General features: G+C 40.6%; 1 protein-coding gene across 1 annotated transcript in view; it reads left to right on the top strand.

The window, feature by feature from the left end:
* LOC109932290 (solute carrier family 22 member 5-like) overlaps positions 1–11,983 on the top strand; it is a 47,659-nt gene extending 35,676 nt beyond the window's left edge. The window contains exons 8-10 of the mRNA XM_048603629.1: positions 232–414; positions 8,510–8,645; positions 10,081–11,983. Of these exons, the coding sequence (XP_048459586.1) occupies positions 232–414; positions 8,510–8,645; positions 10,081–10,117 (356 nt within the window). The 3' untranslated portion in view covers positions 10,118–11,983. The remainder of the gene's footprint in view (positions 1–231; positions 415–8,509; positions 8,646–10,080) is intronic.
* The last annotated feature ends 1,042 nt before the right edge of the window (positions 11,984–13,025 follow it).

Below are 13,025 nucleotides of genomic sequence, written 5' to 3'. Positions count from 1 at the left end.
CCCCCATTTCTGAAGAAGGGTCCAGACCCGAAACGTCAGCTTTCCTGCTCCTCTGATGCTGCTTGGCCTGCTGTGTTCATCCAGCTCTACACCTTGTCATCTCAGATTCTCCAACATTGGCAGTTCCGACTATCTCTGAATGTGTTAAGTGTTTGTCAGGATCATACAAATAGGCTTCTTGTAAACCAGTGCACCTTCCATTAAATTGTGTTTGTGTGTATTTTTTTCCAGATCTACCAACACTTTCCACATTGCTGGTGATGATTGGCAAATTTTGCACCACAACTGCCTTCTCCATACTTTATGTTTATACTATTGAGCTGTATCCAACCACTATAAGAAACCTTAGTATTGGAGTGAGCTCCATGTTCTCCAGGCTGGGCTCCATCATCTCACCTTACATTTTTTATCTCGGTAAGTTGTCAGTCTAAACTCTGTATGAAATGAGAATATAAAGATGCCAAAGCAATGGCCATTCCCAAATACACACCATTCATATCACTAACATAGTTTCATTCAATGTAACGACAGCATGAGGGGCAGGAGATGGGGTTAGCTGGCTGACAGACAACAACAAGGACACTGATGAATTGACAGTGATGTAATGAGGTCAAGTGGTAGAATTCTGAGAAAGGACAGGGGATTATACACCTCAGAATTATGACCACTCCACTGTGGCAAAGCTTAAACAATCCAAATAATGTGTTGGAGCATGGATTGCTTAAGTGCTATAACAGTGAGCAAGCCCTTTTGTACACTGAAATCCTCATCCTCAATGGTCTGAGCCTGAAATGGCCCAAGGGGTTTACATGACAACAAGCATAGATCTCATAACCACAGTCTGAGCTTCCACTGTAGCACTGAGATGCTGAGTGATAAATGCTTGTGCTGGAACGGAAGCTGAGCCATTGACTATTGAATGCCGCATCATAGCTCCATCCAAGGTACTGTCCTGTGTTAGCCATCACATCCAAACTGAAAAGAATGAGCTTCAAGCAATGCACTTATCTCCGTACCCAGGTGCAGCTCGACTTCTCTGTGTTCCTTGGAAGTGAAAACAGGTTCTGTGCTAAGTCTGCCAAAGCTCTCAACACCTCTCTGTACATGCCCATCAGCCCTCTCCTTTGTGAGGTCCTCATCTGACTTCTCAGCAGAAGAATTTGTCAGTGATGTTGCTCTGTAGGCAGCTTGTAATCATTTACCTCCAACCTGGCTGTAACCACACATGGTCAGTGACTCATTAGGTAGAATTCAGTAACTGAATCATTCCCCTATGATGCAGGCTGGAAGGTGGGGATCACTACAGAATCAAGAGTCAAGCAGAGAGGAATGCCGTTACATTCTTCATACCCTGCAATTTACTCAGGGTGTGAAAGGTGGAATAGAGCTTTCCTGCTCATGCACAGACCAGTAAGGCCTTAAGTGACAGATTAAGTGCCTCTTAAGGTGTCTATCTCCCACTGCGTGTTATTCTATAAGCATGGCATTGTTGAGGGAGGGGTTCCAGGGGATGGAGTGGAGTGGAGTGGATACCTCTGCCCCATTGGATAGATGTTAGATAAAATCTAGTCGCCTGTTTCAGTGCTCTGGGTTGGAGCAAAGGGAATGTGAGGATATGCTCCTGACTGGCCACTTTGGGACTGACGGAGTAAGTGGTAATGGCTATCTCCTTGGAAAGGTCCCCACATCCCTCTGGAACAATCCCACCCCTTCCCAGGGTCTGCCTGACTAGCCTTAGTGAACCTGACCAACTCCTCCTCCATCATTGCTGGTCCTGGTCTGGTCCTAGGCCTGAAGAACTGCCAGCTCTCCAATTATCCAGGAACTCTTGGAGAAGGCTTCTTTTCCCTTAAAGAGATAGAAGGCCCAATAGTAGACAGATATTTGCCTGAAGCACTTCAGGGCTCTTAGATATGGTTGCTGCAGGGTTGTGATGTTTTCCAGCTTCCCTTGCTGCTTCAGGGTCATGGCACACTATGTGCAGATCCTATCTCAGTACTACTGTCTAAAGCCCATGCAGTTTCCAATACCTGAGTTGGTGGCTGTGCGTGTCAGCTCATGTCAAGTTGCTTACTCATCACTCTCTTATTCTCACTCTCTTACTCCAATCCCTTCAACATGATCCTGTACTGATTGGTTAGATGGCAAGTCTTAAGTATCCAAAAGCTTAAAGGCAGCAGAGAGAGATTGAGATTTGTGAAGAATTTGGCTGAAAAGCATAATCATTCCATCTACAGCTTGCATATAACAGGATAAAGGTGATGCTGTATTGTTGCACATACCAGAAGACAGTGTACTTTTAAGGAGGTCAGATGACATCACAACAGGTGGCATTACAAACGTCCTTGCCTCACCTTGACCAGCGAGACAGTGCAATGGGGTCACTGGAGTATGTAGCCATCACAGTTAGCTGTGTGTAATGTTATAGAGTCATAGAGTCATACAGCACAAAAACAGACCCTTCAGTCCAACTAGTCCATGCCGACCATAATCCCAAACTAAATTTGTCCCACTCGCCTATGCTTGGCCCATATCCCTCCAAATATTTATTTGTGTACTTATCTAAATGTCTTTTAAATGTTATAACTGTACCCACATCCACAACTTTCGCCTGGAAGTTCATTCTAAACATGAACTAATCTCTACGTAAAAATAGATTGCCCCTTATGTCTTTTTAAAATCTTTCTCCTCTTACCATAAAAATACGCCCCTAGTATTGAAATCCCACAGGAAAAGATATGTGCCATTCATCTTCTCTATACCCCTCATGATTTTATAAACTTCTATAAGGTCACCCTCAACCTCCTACACGCCAGTAAAAAAGTTATTGTTAATGTGTTATGTTAATGCGGTGGAAGAAAGCAGTGACATTAATATGCATAGAATGTGGATTATGTATAAGTCTGAGATCCTGTAACAGTAAAAACAGCTAGGATGTTAGTCAAGTTCAAGACATATAAAATGTATGTTGTTATGGTCACTATCATTAAAATGCTCTCCCATTGCCACCTTGAACATTTGTCGGGATTCGTTCTCCAGAATTGAGTTCAGCACTGCACCATTCCTTGTAGAACCAGCTACATGTTGAAATGACAAGCTCCCGTGAAAACATTTCAAGAAATCTGCTCCCTCTAAATCCATTATATTATGATCATTCCAATTAATAGTGGAATTGTTGAAATTCCCTAATAAAATTACCCTGTTGTTATTTTTACACATCTCAGTGAATTGACTGCATATCTGCTCCTCAACTGCCTGCTAGCTGTGTGGGAGCCTATAGTACACTCTTAACAGCGTGACTGCCCCTTTATTATTCCTAAACTCTACCCACACAGCTTAGTGTGATAACACTTCCAAGATATTGTCCCTCTTTACTGCAGTAACTGAATCCTTAATTAATTCTGTGACACTACTTTCTCCTTTACACCGTCTCTTGTCCTGCCGCTCAACCATGTCTCTGTGATAACAAAAACATCATAATTCCTCGTATCAATCCATACTTTATGTCATCTGTCTTACCTATAATACTTCTAGCTTTGAAGTAGGAGTCCTCCAGCCTCGTCTGACTCCATTTAGAACAATACAGCTGAAGTCCCTCTGTCTTGGTACCTTTTCTAAGGTATGCTGTGCCACTATTTATTAAGGTGCTGTGTTCCCTGCTCCAGCTGAATTAGTTTGAGCTCCTCCCAACAACACTGGCAAACACTCCCACAAGGATATTGGGCCAAGTATTGCAAGAGAAAGACTGAGAAGGCCTTCCAATTCTCTCAAATTAGAAACTGGAAAGAGCGGAGAAAACAGGTGCCAAAGAAGGCAATGACCAGCCAAGAGAGTGTATTCCAGACAGTGCTTTGGAACAGCACACCTTCCTGTCGTTTTGGATTCCAGGGACACTGTCCCTGATAATCCAGTAATCTGTTTTGAGGAGAATCAACTATTCTTGAAGAAAATAAAAGAGAAAGTGAAAGGAGAAGTGAAGTTGTTTACTTACTGAACAGAGTCTGTCCAGGAAGTGCAGCAACAGTAACTGCAGCCATGTTTAGATGAAGAGATTTCTCTGTGAATTTAACTTTCTTTGTGGGTATCCACATTTATTGCTCATCCCGAGTTGCTCTTCAGGTGGTGGTGGTAAGCTGCCTTCTTGAACTATTGTAGTTGTGTGCTGTAGGTAGAGCCACAGAGCCCTTAGGGAGGGACCGAACCAGCAACACTAAAGGAACGGCGATAAATTTCCGAGTCAGGATGGTAAGGGCCTTGGAGGGGAACTTGCAGGTGGTGGTGTTTCCATCTGCTGCCCTTGTCCTTTGAGATATAAGTGGTTGCGAGTTTAAATGTATAGTCACAGCTGAGAAACAACAAAGTGACCTTGCACCAGTTGAAACAAAAATTACACCAAGTGCAGTTTGAGAAGTATTTACAGTCTTGATATTTGGCTCAGAAACTGAAATAACAAAAAATATGAAGTTAGAAAAGGTATCTTCAATCAGGAAAGGCAGAGGTCTGGAGCTTCAAGACAAATTTAAGACTATTGGAGCTTCAGTTAGGATTCATGAGCAACAACTGTTCAAGCAGAAATCAACTGTGTGCAACAAATATTTGCAACCATGCACAGAGAACATCAATGTGAGTTTATGTTCTGAGGAAAGGTCACCAGACCCAAAACGTTAACTCTGAATCCCTTCAAAGATGCTGCCAGACCTGCTGAGCTTTTCCAGCAGCTTCTGTTTCTGTTTCTGATTTAGAGCATCCAAGGTTTTTTTGTTTTTTTTTATCAATATGAGTTTGATTTGCTTAGAGGAGAAACTTCTATCCTAATGCAAGAGCCATCAAGAGGAAATACAACAATTTCAATGAATAAGAAGTTAATCAGGGAGAAAGAGATCTTAAAGTCCAAATTAGATAAGATTAATATTCAACATGCAGAAGTTATTGACCTGCAGAGATAGTAGCTGAAAGTGAAACCCATCATCAAGCCAAGGTTTATTTTCAACTAAAGCTGACATAGCATGATTATTAAGCTAATAGAGACACAGCATGCCTTCAACAAGTTTAAAGTTCACAAGAGGAGCAAGTTGAAAAGCTCAGACCTCAACAAGAATTAGTAGTTCAGCTCACTTAATGAGACTAGTGTACTGGAAGTCTAGCTCTTGGCTGAAACAAGCACAATCAAGCCCTGGAGGCTGTAAATGAGAAGATTGCTGAAGATTCACCAAAGATTCTCAGACAACATCTTCCAAATCCATGACCACTTCCATCTAGAAGGACCAAGGGCAACAAATGTTTGGGAACACCACCACCTTCAAGTTCTCCTCCAAGCCACTCACCGTCCTTGACTTGGAAATATATTATAATTCCTTCACTGTCGCTGAGTCCAAATCCTGGAATTTGCTCCCTAGTGGCATTGTGGGCCAACCCACAGCAAGTGGACCGCAGCAGTTCAGAAAGACAGCTCACCACCACCTTCTCAAGGGCAACTAGGGATGGGCAATAAATGCTGGCCAGTCAGCGGTACCCACATCTCTCAAAAATGAATAAAAAATGTTTGGAAAGGTCTTGTCCCAAACAACCAGTTGATTCAATAGAAAGATATTTTGATGGAGGAAAAAGCCTCTTCATTTCACAAATGCATATAACTTCAAGAACGCAGTGAATGCCTAGCTAAATAAATCTTCCTGTTGTTGTTAATGACCGATGAAGCAATCTTTCAAACAGAAATGCTGCAGAGAGAGAATAAGAATCTTTAGTCCATGATTACTGACAGAGAGTGCCTATGGAACAAAATTGGCCTTTCAGGTGGAGTCCTTGAGATTTTCCTGGCTGCACCACAGCACCCTCATATTGCTACAAGTGTTGAAGTAAAACAAGTACCTATAGAAAGAGAAATTCATTCACCCCTAACACCGAGAGCAAAGCTGATAGAAAGAATTGAGAAACTTAATTCCTTGACTTCTTTTTCAAGTGGCTTTAAGCATTTAAGCCCTGGAGTGTTCTGTCTTTGAGTCAATTTTTCCTTGATTGATCTTCACTCCTGTTTATCAACCAATTCTTGATCCATGCTAAAAATTGCTTCCATCCCATGCGCTTTAACTTTGCCCACTAATCTTTTACGGGGGACATTATCAAAAGTCTTCTGAAAATTCAGATACACCACATACATTGGATCCCCCTTATCTATTTTACTAGTTATATCCTCAAAAATAGCTTCAGTAGATTTGTTAAGTATGATTTGCCTTTCATAAACCAATGCTGCCTTTTCCAATCCCATTACTGTTTTCCAAATATTCTGCCAACTTTTATAATAGCGTCTAGCATTTTCACCCCTACTGATGTTAGGTGGACAGGTCTGTGATTCTCTGTTTTGTTTTCTCTCCCCCTTTTTAAATAGTAGGGTTACATTTGCCATCCTGCAATTTGTATCATCACCCCCAGTATCTGTAGAATTTTGCAAGATGACCATGAATGCATCCAATTTTGTCCAGGGCAATTTCCTTCAATAATCTGGAGGCAGGCTTTAAGAAATATTTTAAACAAGATAACTTTGGTTAAGAAATGTTGACATGCCTACATCTTCATAAGATGATGGACATGGATAAGATCAAATACATGTGGAATGGGATAGTTTTGTGCAGTGTACACTTTTGGTGATGACTGAAGTATCCATTGTAGGTTGTTGTTTACCAGAGTTGGTACCTGTTGCCAAATTGCTTAGCCTTGGTACCACAATACTCATCGATAATGTCAATATTTTCCTTTGTTGTCAGCACATGTCTCTCAGATGTAGAAGTTAAAGTTTACACCTTTCAGGTCACACTAACAAGTATCCTTGAAGTAGGGGCTGTAGATTTCCTACTGTTTATTTGTCTACCACTCTCACCAAGCAGGAAATTATTAAGTAAATGGCTGAGCTTTAAGTCTTCAAACAGCCTAAGTCAAAAAAGTATGCTTGATGACTGCCAAGACACTTGGGAGACTTGTCTTTGAGAAGACAGCTGCAATCATGATTCTATCCATGAGATGACCCAAATGCATACTAAAACAAATGATGGAAGTTGTTCAGGTTCCTTTCGAGATAGCTGTAAGTTGCTCATTTTTCACAAACTTACAACAAGGTTCTGAATGACAGGACTCATAAACAGGACCTTAGCCCTAACAGTTAGCTTGATGTTATTCCATACATGTTTTGCAAATTGCCCAAAGTTGGTAGCTGTTTTCAAAATGCATGTACTGAGTTCTTCATCCAGAGACAGTTTGGCAACATGGACTCAAGATGTAATTAGAAGCATTTCTTGCAGTTTGCTGTGATCAAGGGCAGAGATTTGACAACCTGTCACATAACCACAGTTTTCTTGAAGCTTATCACCAGGGACAACTGGTTACAGGTCTGAGAATGATGATCCATGAGCCTGTGTAGCTAAGTTTACATGTGAACGACTAGTATAGCATCTTCAGCTAGAGTTCTCTACATGCTGTATTTTTGTCTTTGCTTTTAATATGGACAGGTTCAAAACTTTCATTCTGACCTAAAATGTAGTTAAACGCTTTACAAAATTCCAAGGAGGGAAAAGCACAAGAAGATGGAGAAGAAAATAACAGAGTTTCACTCCATTCTTCAACCTGAAACTGTCAGAAATGCAGATGTCAGGCTGTGCATTACAATGCATGCTGTCAAAACAGGACTGGATCAGACTGATGAGCCTTCTCTGGTGGCCCATTTTCCCCAGAATCTTGTAGAGGTTTGCTCTGTCAATTAAATTGAATTGGTGAAATCCACTAAAGTAAGGTAAAGAGAAATATCCTATTTCCTACACTTTTCTTATTGCTGATATGTAGAGAAGATCATGTTCACTAAAGATCTGCCAAAACGGAAACCACACTTTGTTTCATCAATGCACTCAGTCTATAAGTAGATAGAGTCTTTCAAGCATGACCCTAGTGAAGGTTTTCCTTGTATCACTGAGAAGGGAGATGCTCCTATAGTTGTTGATGATCACAAAGCTTCTGGGAAATGCACTTTCTTTCCAACAAAGAGTAAGTTCATAGAAGATGGGATTTTGGGCTTGAGTGTTTTGGTTAGGCTTCCATTCTTGCCTCTTACCCATCTACTTGCTAGGCATTCAGTGGCCTTTTCAAGTTCGAGTGATGATGTTTCTTCATTTAACTCAGAGGGATGAAATACTTGCTCATCCAGCGTTGAATGTCTGACAAATCAGATGGCAGAAATGTTGAGAGAGATATCTTTTAATTAGAACTGAACAACATCAGTGCCAATGTAGAATCTGAAATATGTGCATTTGTACAGGGCTCTAGTAGGAACTATGAACAAATTAGTGCTGGGAGGCAAGAGATTCTGTAACATGCACACAAAATAGCCAAAAGCATGACTCAGCATGTTCATGCCACGCACTACATTGCACAACAAAAAATTTTGGGTGAGGCCTTATTGTTACTTATGCAAAAAATTTCTCATCCATCCAAGATGCATTGCACGAAATTATTTATATTTTCACAGGCATTCATCATGAGTTTCTGCCTTATATTCTGATTGGGAGTTCGACAGTGTTTTCAGCAATTTTGATCTTGTTCCTGCCAGAAACACTCAATGTTCCTCTCCCAGAAACCATTAACCAAATGCAGAAAATTAAGGGGTAAGTGTGTATAGTTACTTTGTGCATAAGAATGAGAATATCAATTTTAATTCTTTGGGGATTAAAGAGATCAGCAATGATGGGTGGTTTGGCCAAGTGGAATCTCATTCAAACAGGATAAAGTGGTGGCTTCTGAAGAGGTTGACAAAGTTTTCCTTTTGGAAACGTTGGGTAGGATTTGAGATCCCTTCCCCACCCGCAGAACAGCAGGGAGATTGGATATAAAATTTGAGAGAAAAACATGGCGAGAAACTCCTGTGACCTTTCTGATGCCTCTCAATTATGTCCACACCCAGAATGATCAAGGACAGAATATTAAGTGGCTCACTCTGCCCCTGCTGGCATTCTGTCAATGGTGGCGGGGTGGTCACTCTATGTGGACAAGCTGCCAGTTATACCCTGGTGGGCTTGCTGGTGGCTCAGCAGAGAGTCCATCATGCTTGGACATCCAATGCCTAACAGAGTGACACATTGGCAGTAAGGCCCAAAGCCAGTAGGATGACTCCAGTCTTTAATGCAACATTTCTGCCCCCACCCCTCACTTCCTGACTGATCCCAGCAAACCAGCCGCACTTATTGGGTTCCTTGCTCAAAGCTGATTGACTTTTAATGGCATTGGGCACCTGGAAGTAGTCACATTGGGGTTGCCACCCATTCCCTAGCCAATAGACAGATGCACTACTGTGATCATTAAATCCAGACATTTGGGTGAAGAGAAGACAAAATGGTATTAGTAACATGTAGACTGAGGCAGACAATATTGTGGAGTTGGAAATAAACATGCATAGAATTACAGAGGACAGAATTTGAACAATAGTAGGTTTGCATGGGAGGGACAGTTAAAACACCCAGGTGACCTTCCTGTAGTCCTCCTGACATCAGTTTCACAGGTTTAAAGTGGCCATCCACCCTAGCCCCAATTGAAGGATGCTTCCCAATCATTCCCAACTCTAAGCTCAAAAGAGGAGTTCAGTGGCACAGAGAAATTCACAGGTTACCTGGCTCAGGAATTGGGAAATGCAAGGTTATAGGGATAGGATAGAGGAGTGGGTCTGGGTGGGATGCCCTTCAGAGGGTTGGTGTGGATTTGATGGGTTGAATGGACTGCTTCCACACTGTAGAGATTCCATTATCAAGATGTTAAAGTTCCCTGTTCCCTACCTGAGACTATATGTTATCATCAGATTGCGTGAAGCTGAATTCGGAACTGTCAATTTATATAATACTTACTTGCTTAGTCTTTAGTAATCAGCAGCACAGTAAGGCATTGGTACATTAACAAATTCCCTTGCCATATCATCTGACAATAAATATTTTTGAATTAAGAATAAAACCAGTCTTGCAATACATAACTGTACTTACCGAGAAAAATTTGACAGAAAATGGTAAATTAGTTTCATTCTTTATAACAGTTCTGTTTTTGATTTGATTGCAGGGCCAGTTGTTTAAGTACACGGAACTTAATTTCATAAAACGGGAGAACACATTACAATGGTCAATAATAAGAAGGAGATTAAGCCCAGCTTTGGGAACTGATTGGCAGAAACGGAGAAATGGACATTCATTTACTGACAATTTGTGTTTGGACTAATGTTATCTTCTTGAAATTATTCTGAAATATGCTTAACAATACTATCAAAATCATCAAGGACTGAAGCTAAGTACCTAGATAAACAGAATGCTGCACTTTTATATGTTCCTCACTATTATTTGAACCAACAATGTACTGTCCTGTAATGCAAAGCTTTGTGGCTCTGTTTGGTCCACAAGAGTAGTGTGTGGTCAATTTTGACATTTAGACAAAGACCAATGAAGCACATTGGCTGGCTGGTTTCCAACCCACAGCAAGGTAATAGCTGCACTTTTAACAAGCAAACTTCATTTACATCCCTTCTCTGTGCTGTGGTGCATCAAGGAGTGTTCTGATGGTACTCTTTTGAGTTGAGACACCCATTTATCTGTCCTTTCTGTCAGCAAGATGCTGGGAGTGAGGCCACAATTACAGAGGGGTTCCTAGAAAAGCAGCTCAGATTACTTTTGTGGAACCTACAGGACTGGACAAAATCATTGTCAATGTCCCTCATCAGCTCCCATGTCCTCTGACACATGCTTGGGTCAGTTTAATTCTAAAATAACAATCCTGGTCCAAGAACTACTGATTCAGACGTGAAAAGATAGTGCCACTGAAAACAAGCAAGTGATTAGGATACCCAATTATAGGACCCTTTAAGAGTATCGCCCACCTCTTCATTGGCACCTATAGTGCAGTAAGGCTAAAATCCTCATTTGAGTTTATCACTACCCTGTTAATCCAGGTAATAGAAATGAAAATGGGCCCCAAATGGATCATATCCACCCCCCAATTTATCCCATAGAAAGAATAATTTTTCCAATGACCATGAAACAAACAGCTGCACTAAAACAATGCTTTCCTTTCACATGATAATGGGAACTATTTTTTTCTACTTTTACTCTGGTTTATTCCTCCAAATCCCACTACTGGGGACAAAGACCATCAGGTTAAAAAAATTAAGAGATCAAAAATGAGCAACAATGATCAAGACTGAAATTGAGAAGGATTGTTATCCTTTAAATAGCACAATATTGGGGAGTTGGAGTATTTAAGGGATATAACTCTGCATAGGGTATAGATAGGATATATATTTGTTATTGTTTATATACGAATTCAAATACATAAATATTCTAATTGATATATAAACAATAGTAAATATTTGTGGATAATGCTAATGTTGGTGAGAATTTTGATGAGAAGAACACAATTTTATCCATTACTTTGTGTGAGCATTTTGAGATTGCACATAAATACTAATTCTAAAGTAACAATTACAGTGCCTTTTTGAACTTAAGTTATACTTGAAAGCAAGATCTTAAAATATTTCTGCAGTCAAAGTTTGTGAATTGTAAATCATTAATGAAGTTCATTTCAATTATACTACAATGTTATTTTCCTGAAATTATGTCTTGCTTGTTGATCTCAGCATTGCATTTATTTGGAAATGTAAGTATTGAATCTAAGATTATGGTTTGGAGAATGTGATTAATAATTGTGTACAATGAAGTTGTAATGAAGATCTCATTCACTTGTGCGAGCTCTACCTGAACACAGATTCTTCATTCATCGGCAATTTCTATCAGTGATGGCTTCCAATTACATTCCACTCACAGAAGCAGGACAAGGAGATAAGTTCCAAGTCTACTTCAGAAGAATGGGAAATAAACAGAATAACAGAATTACATCTACCCTCCATTCTTAAGGTCAGAAGTGGGGATATTTGCTGATGATTGCACAATGTACAGCACCATTTGTGACTCCTCATGTAGGCATCCTTGGAAAGCAGTGTATCCTCGTGCTCAAGTGTTGCTGTGGAACACAAGAATTCCTGGTCAGAAAAAATGTAAAGACCCATATCTTTGAGATTCTACTAATTTTGGAGTTGCATGTTCAAAGAGAGAGGAGCTGTTGATGATTCACAGGTATGAAACTCAATTAGCCTATCACTGACCCAGACAAGACATGACAAGGGAAAACCCTGAAAGGCTTTGGGAACATGAGACCCACAGTCAATTCTCCCAACCATGCACTTGCCACAGGTTATGCCTCAAATCATGCCTTTTACTGTATTCTAAATGATTACTTCTGACAGAAATCTGTGTTCATTTGAATTAATCAATATTAGCTACTTCCACTGCCCCCAGACGACAGGTTGGTCACTTGTTCACTGAATGGTTGTTGAAGCAGTTTTAAATGAATCCTGACCTATACACTGATAAAGATCAGGATTTCCTTTGGCAATGCTTTGTTAATAATTTACTGTATTTGTATACCATTCAAAACATTTGATATTAAAACGTTCCTTTCTAAACATTAAGTGACCATTATCAACGGTTTACAGCAAGACTTAGAAGCAGCAGTGTAAAGATTAAACATTAATATTGTTCATTTTAGATAAGCCTTGAAGAAAATTATTTGCTCTTGCATAACTTAATTTATAGAATCCCTACAGTGCAGATAGAGGCCATTCAGCCCATCTGGTCAGCACTGATCCTCCAAAGAGCATCTCCACTCAGACCCACACCTTCCCACCCCCATAACCCTGCATTTACCATGGCTAATCCACCTAGCCTGTACTTCCCTAGATAGTTCAGGGCAATTTAATATGGCCAATCTGCCTAACCCTTTGGACTGTGGAAAGAAACAGGAGCATCTGGCTGAAACCCCACAGGTACGGGGAGAATGGCCAAACTCCACACAGACAGTTGCCCATGGCTGGAATCAAACTAGGGTGCCTGATGCTTTGAGGCAGCAATGCGAACCACTGTGCCTTCCTGCAGCCCGTATGAACATTGGCTCAACTGATC

This window comes from Rhincodon typus, chromosome 12 (assembly GCF_021869965.1).
Source record: "Rhincodon typus isolate 14 chromosome 12, sRhiTyp1.1, whole genome shotgun sequence".
NCBI classification, from domain to species: Eukaryota; Metazoa; Chordata; class Chondrichthyes; order Orectolobiformes; family Rhincodontidae; genus Rhincodon; species Rhincodon typus.
The sequence above is the reverse complement of the archived record's forward strand: the minus strand, read 5'-3'. Positions and strand labels throughout refer to the sequence as shown.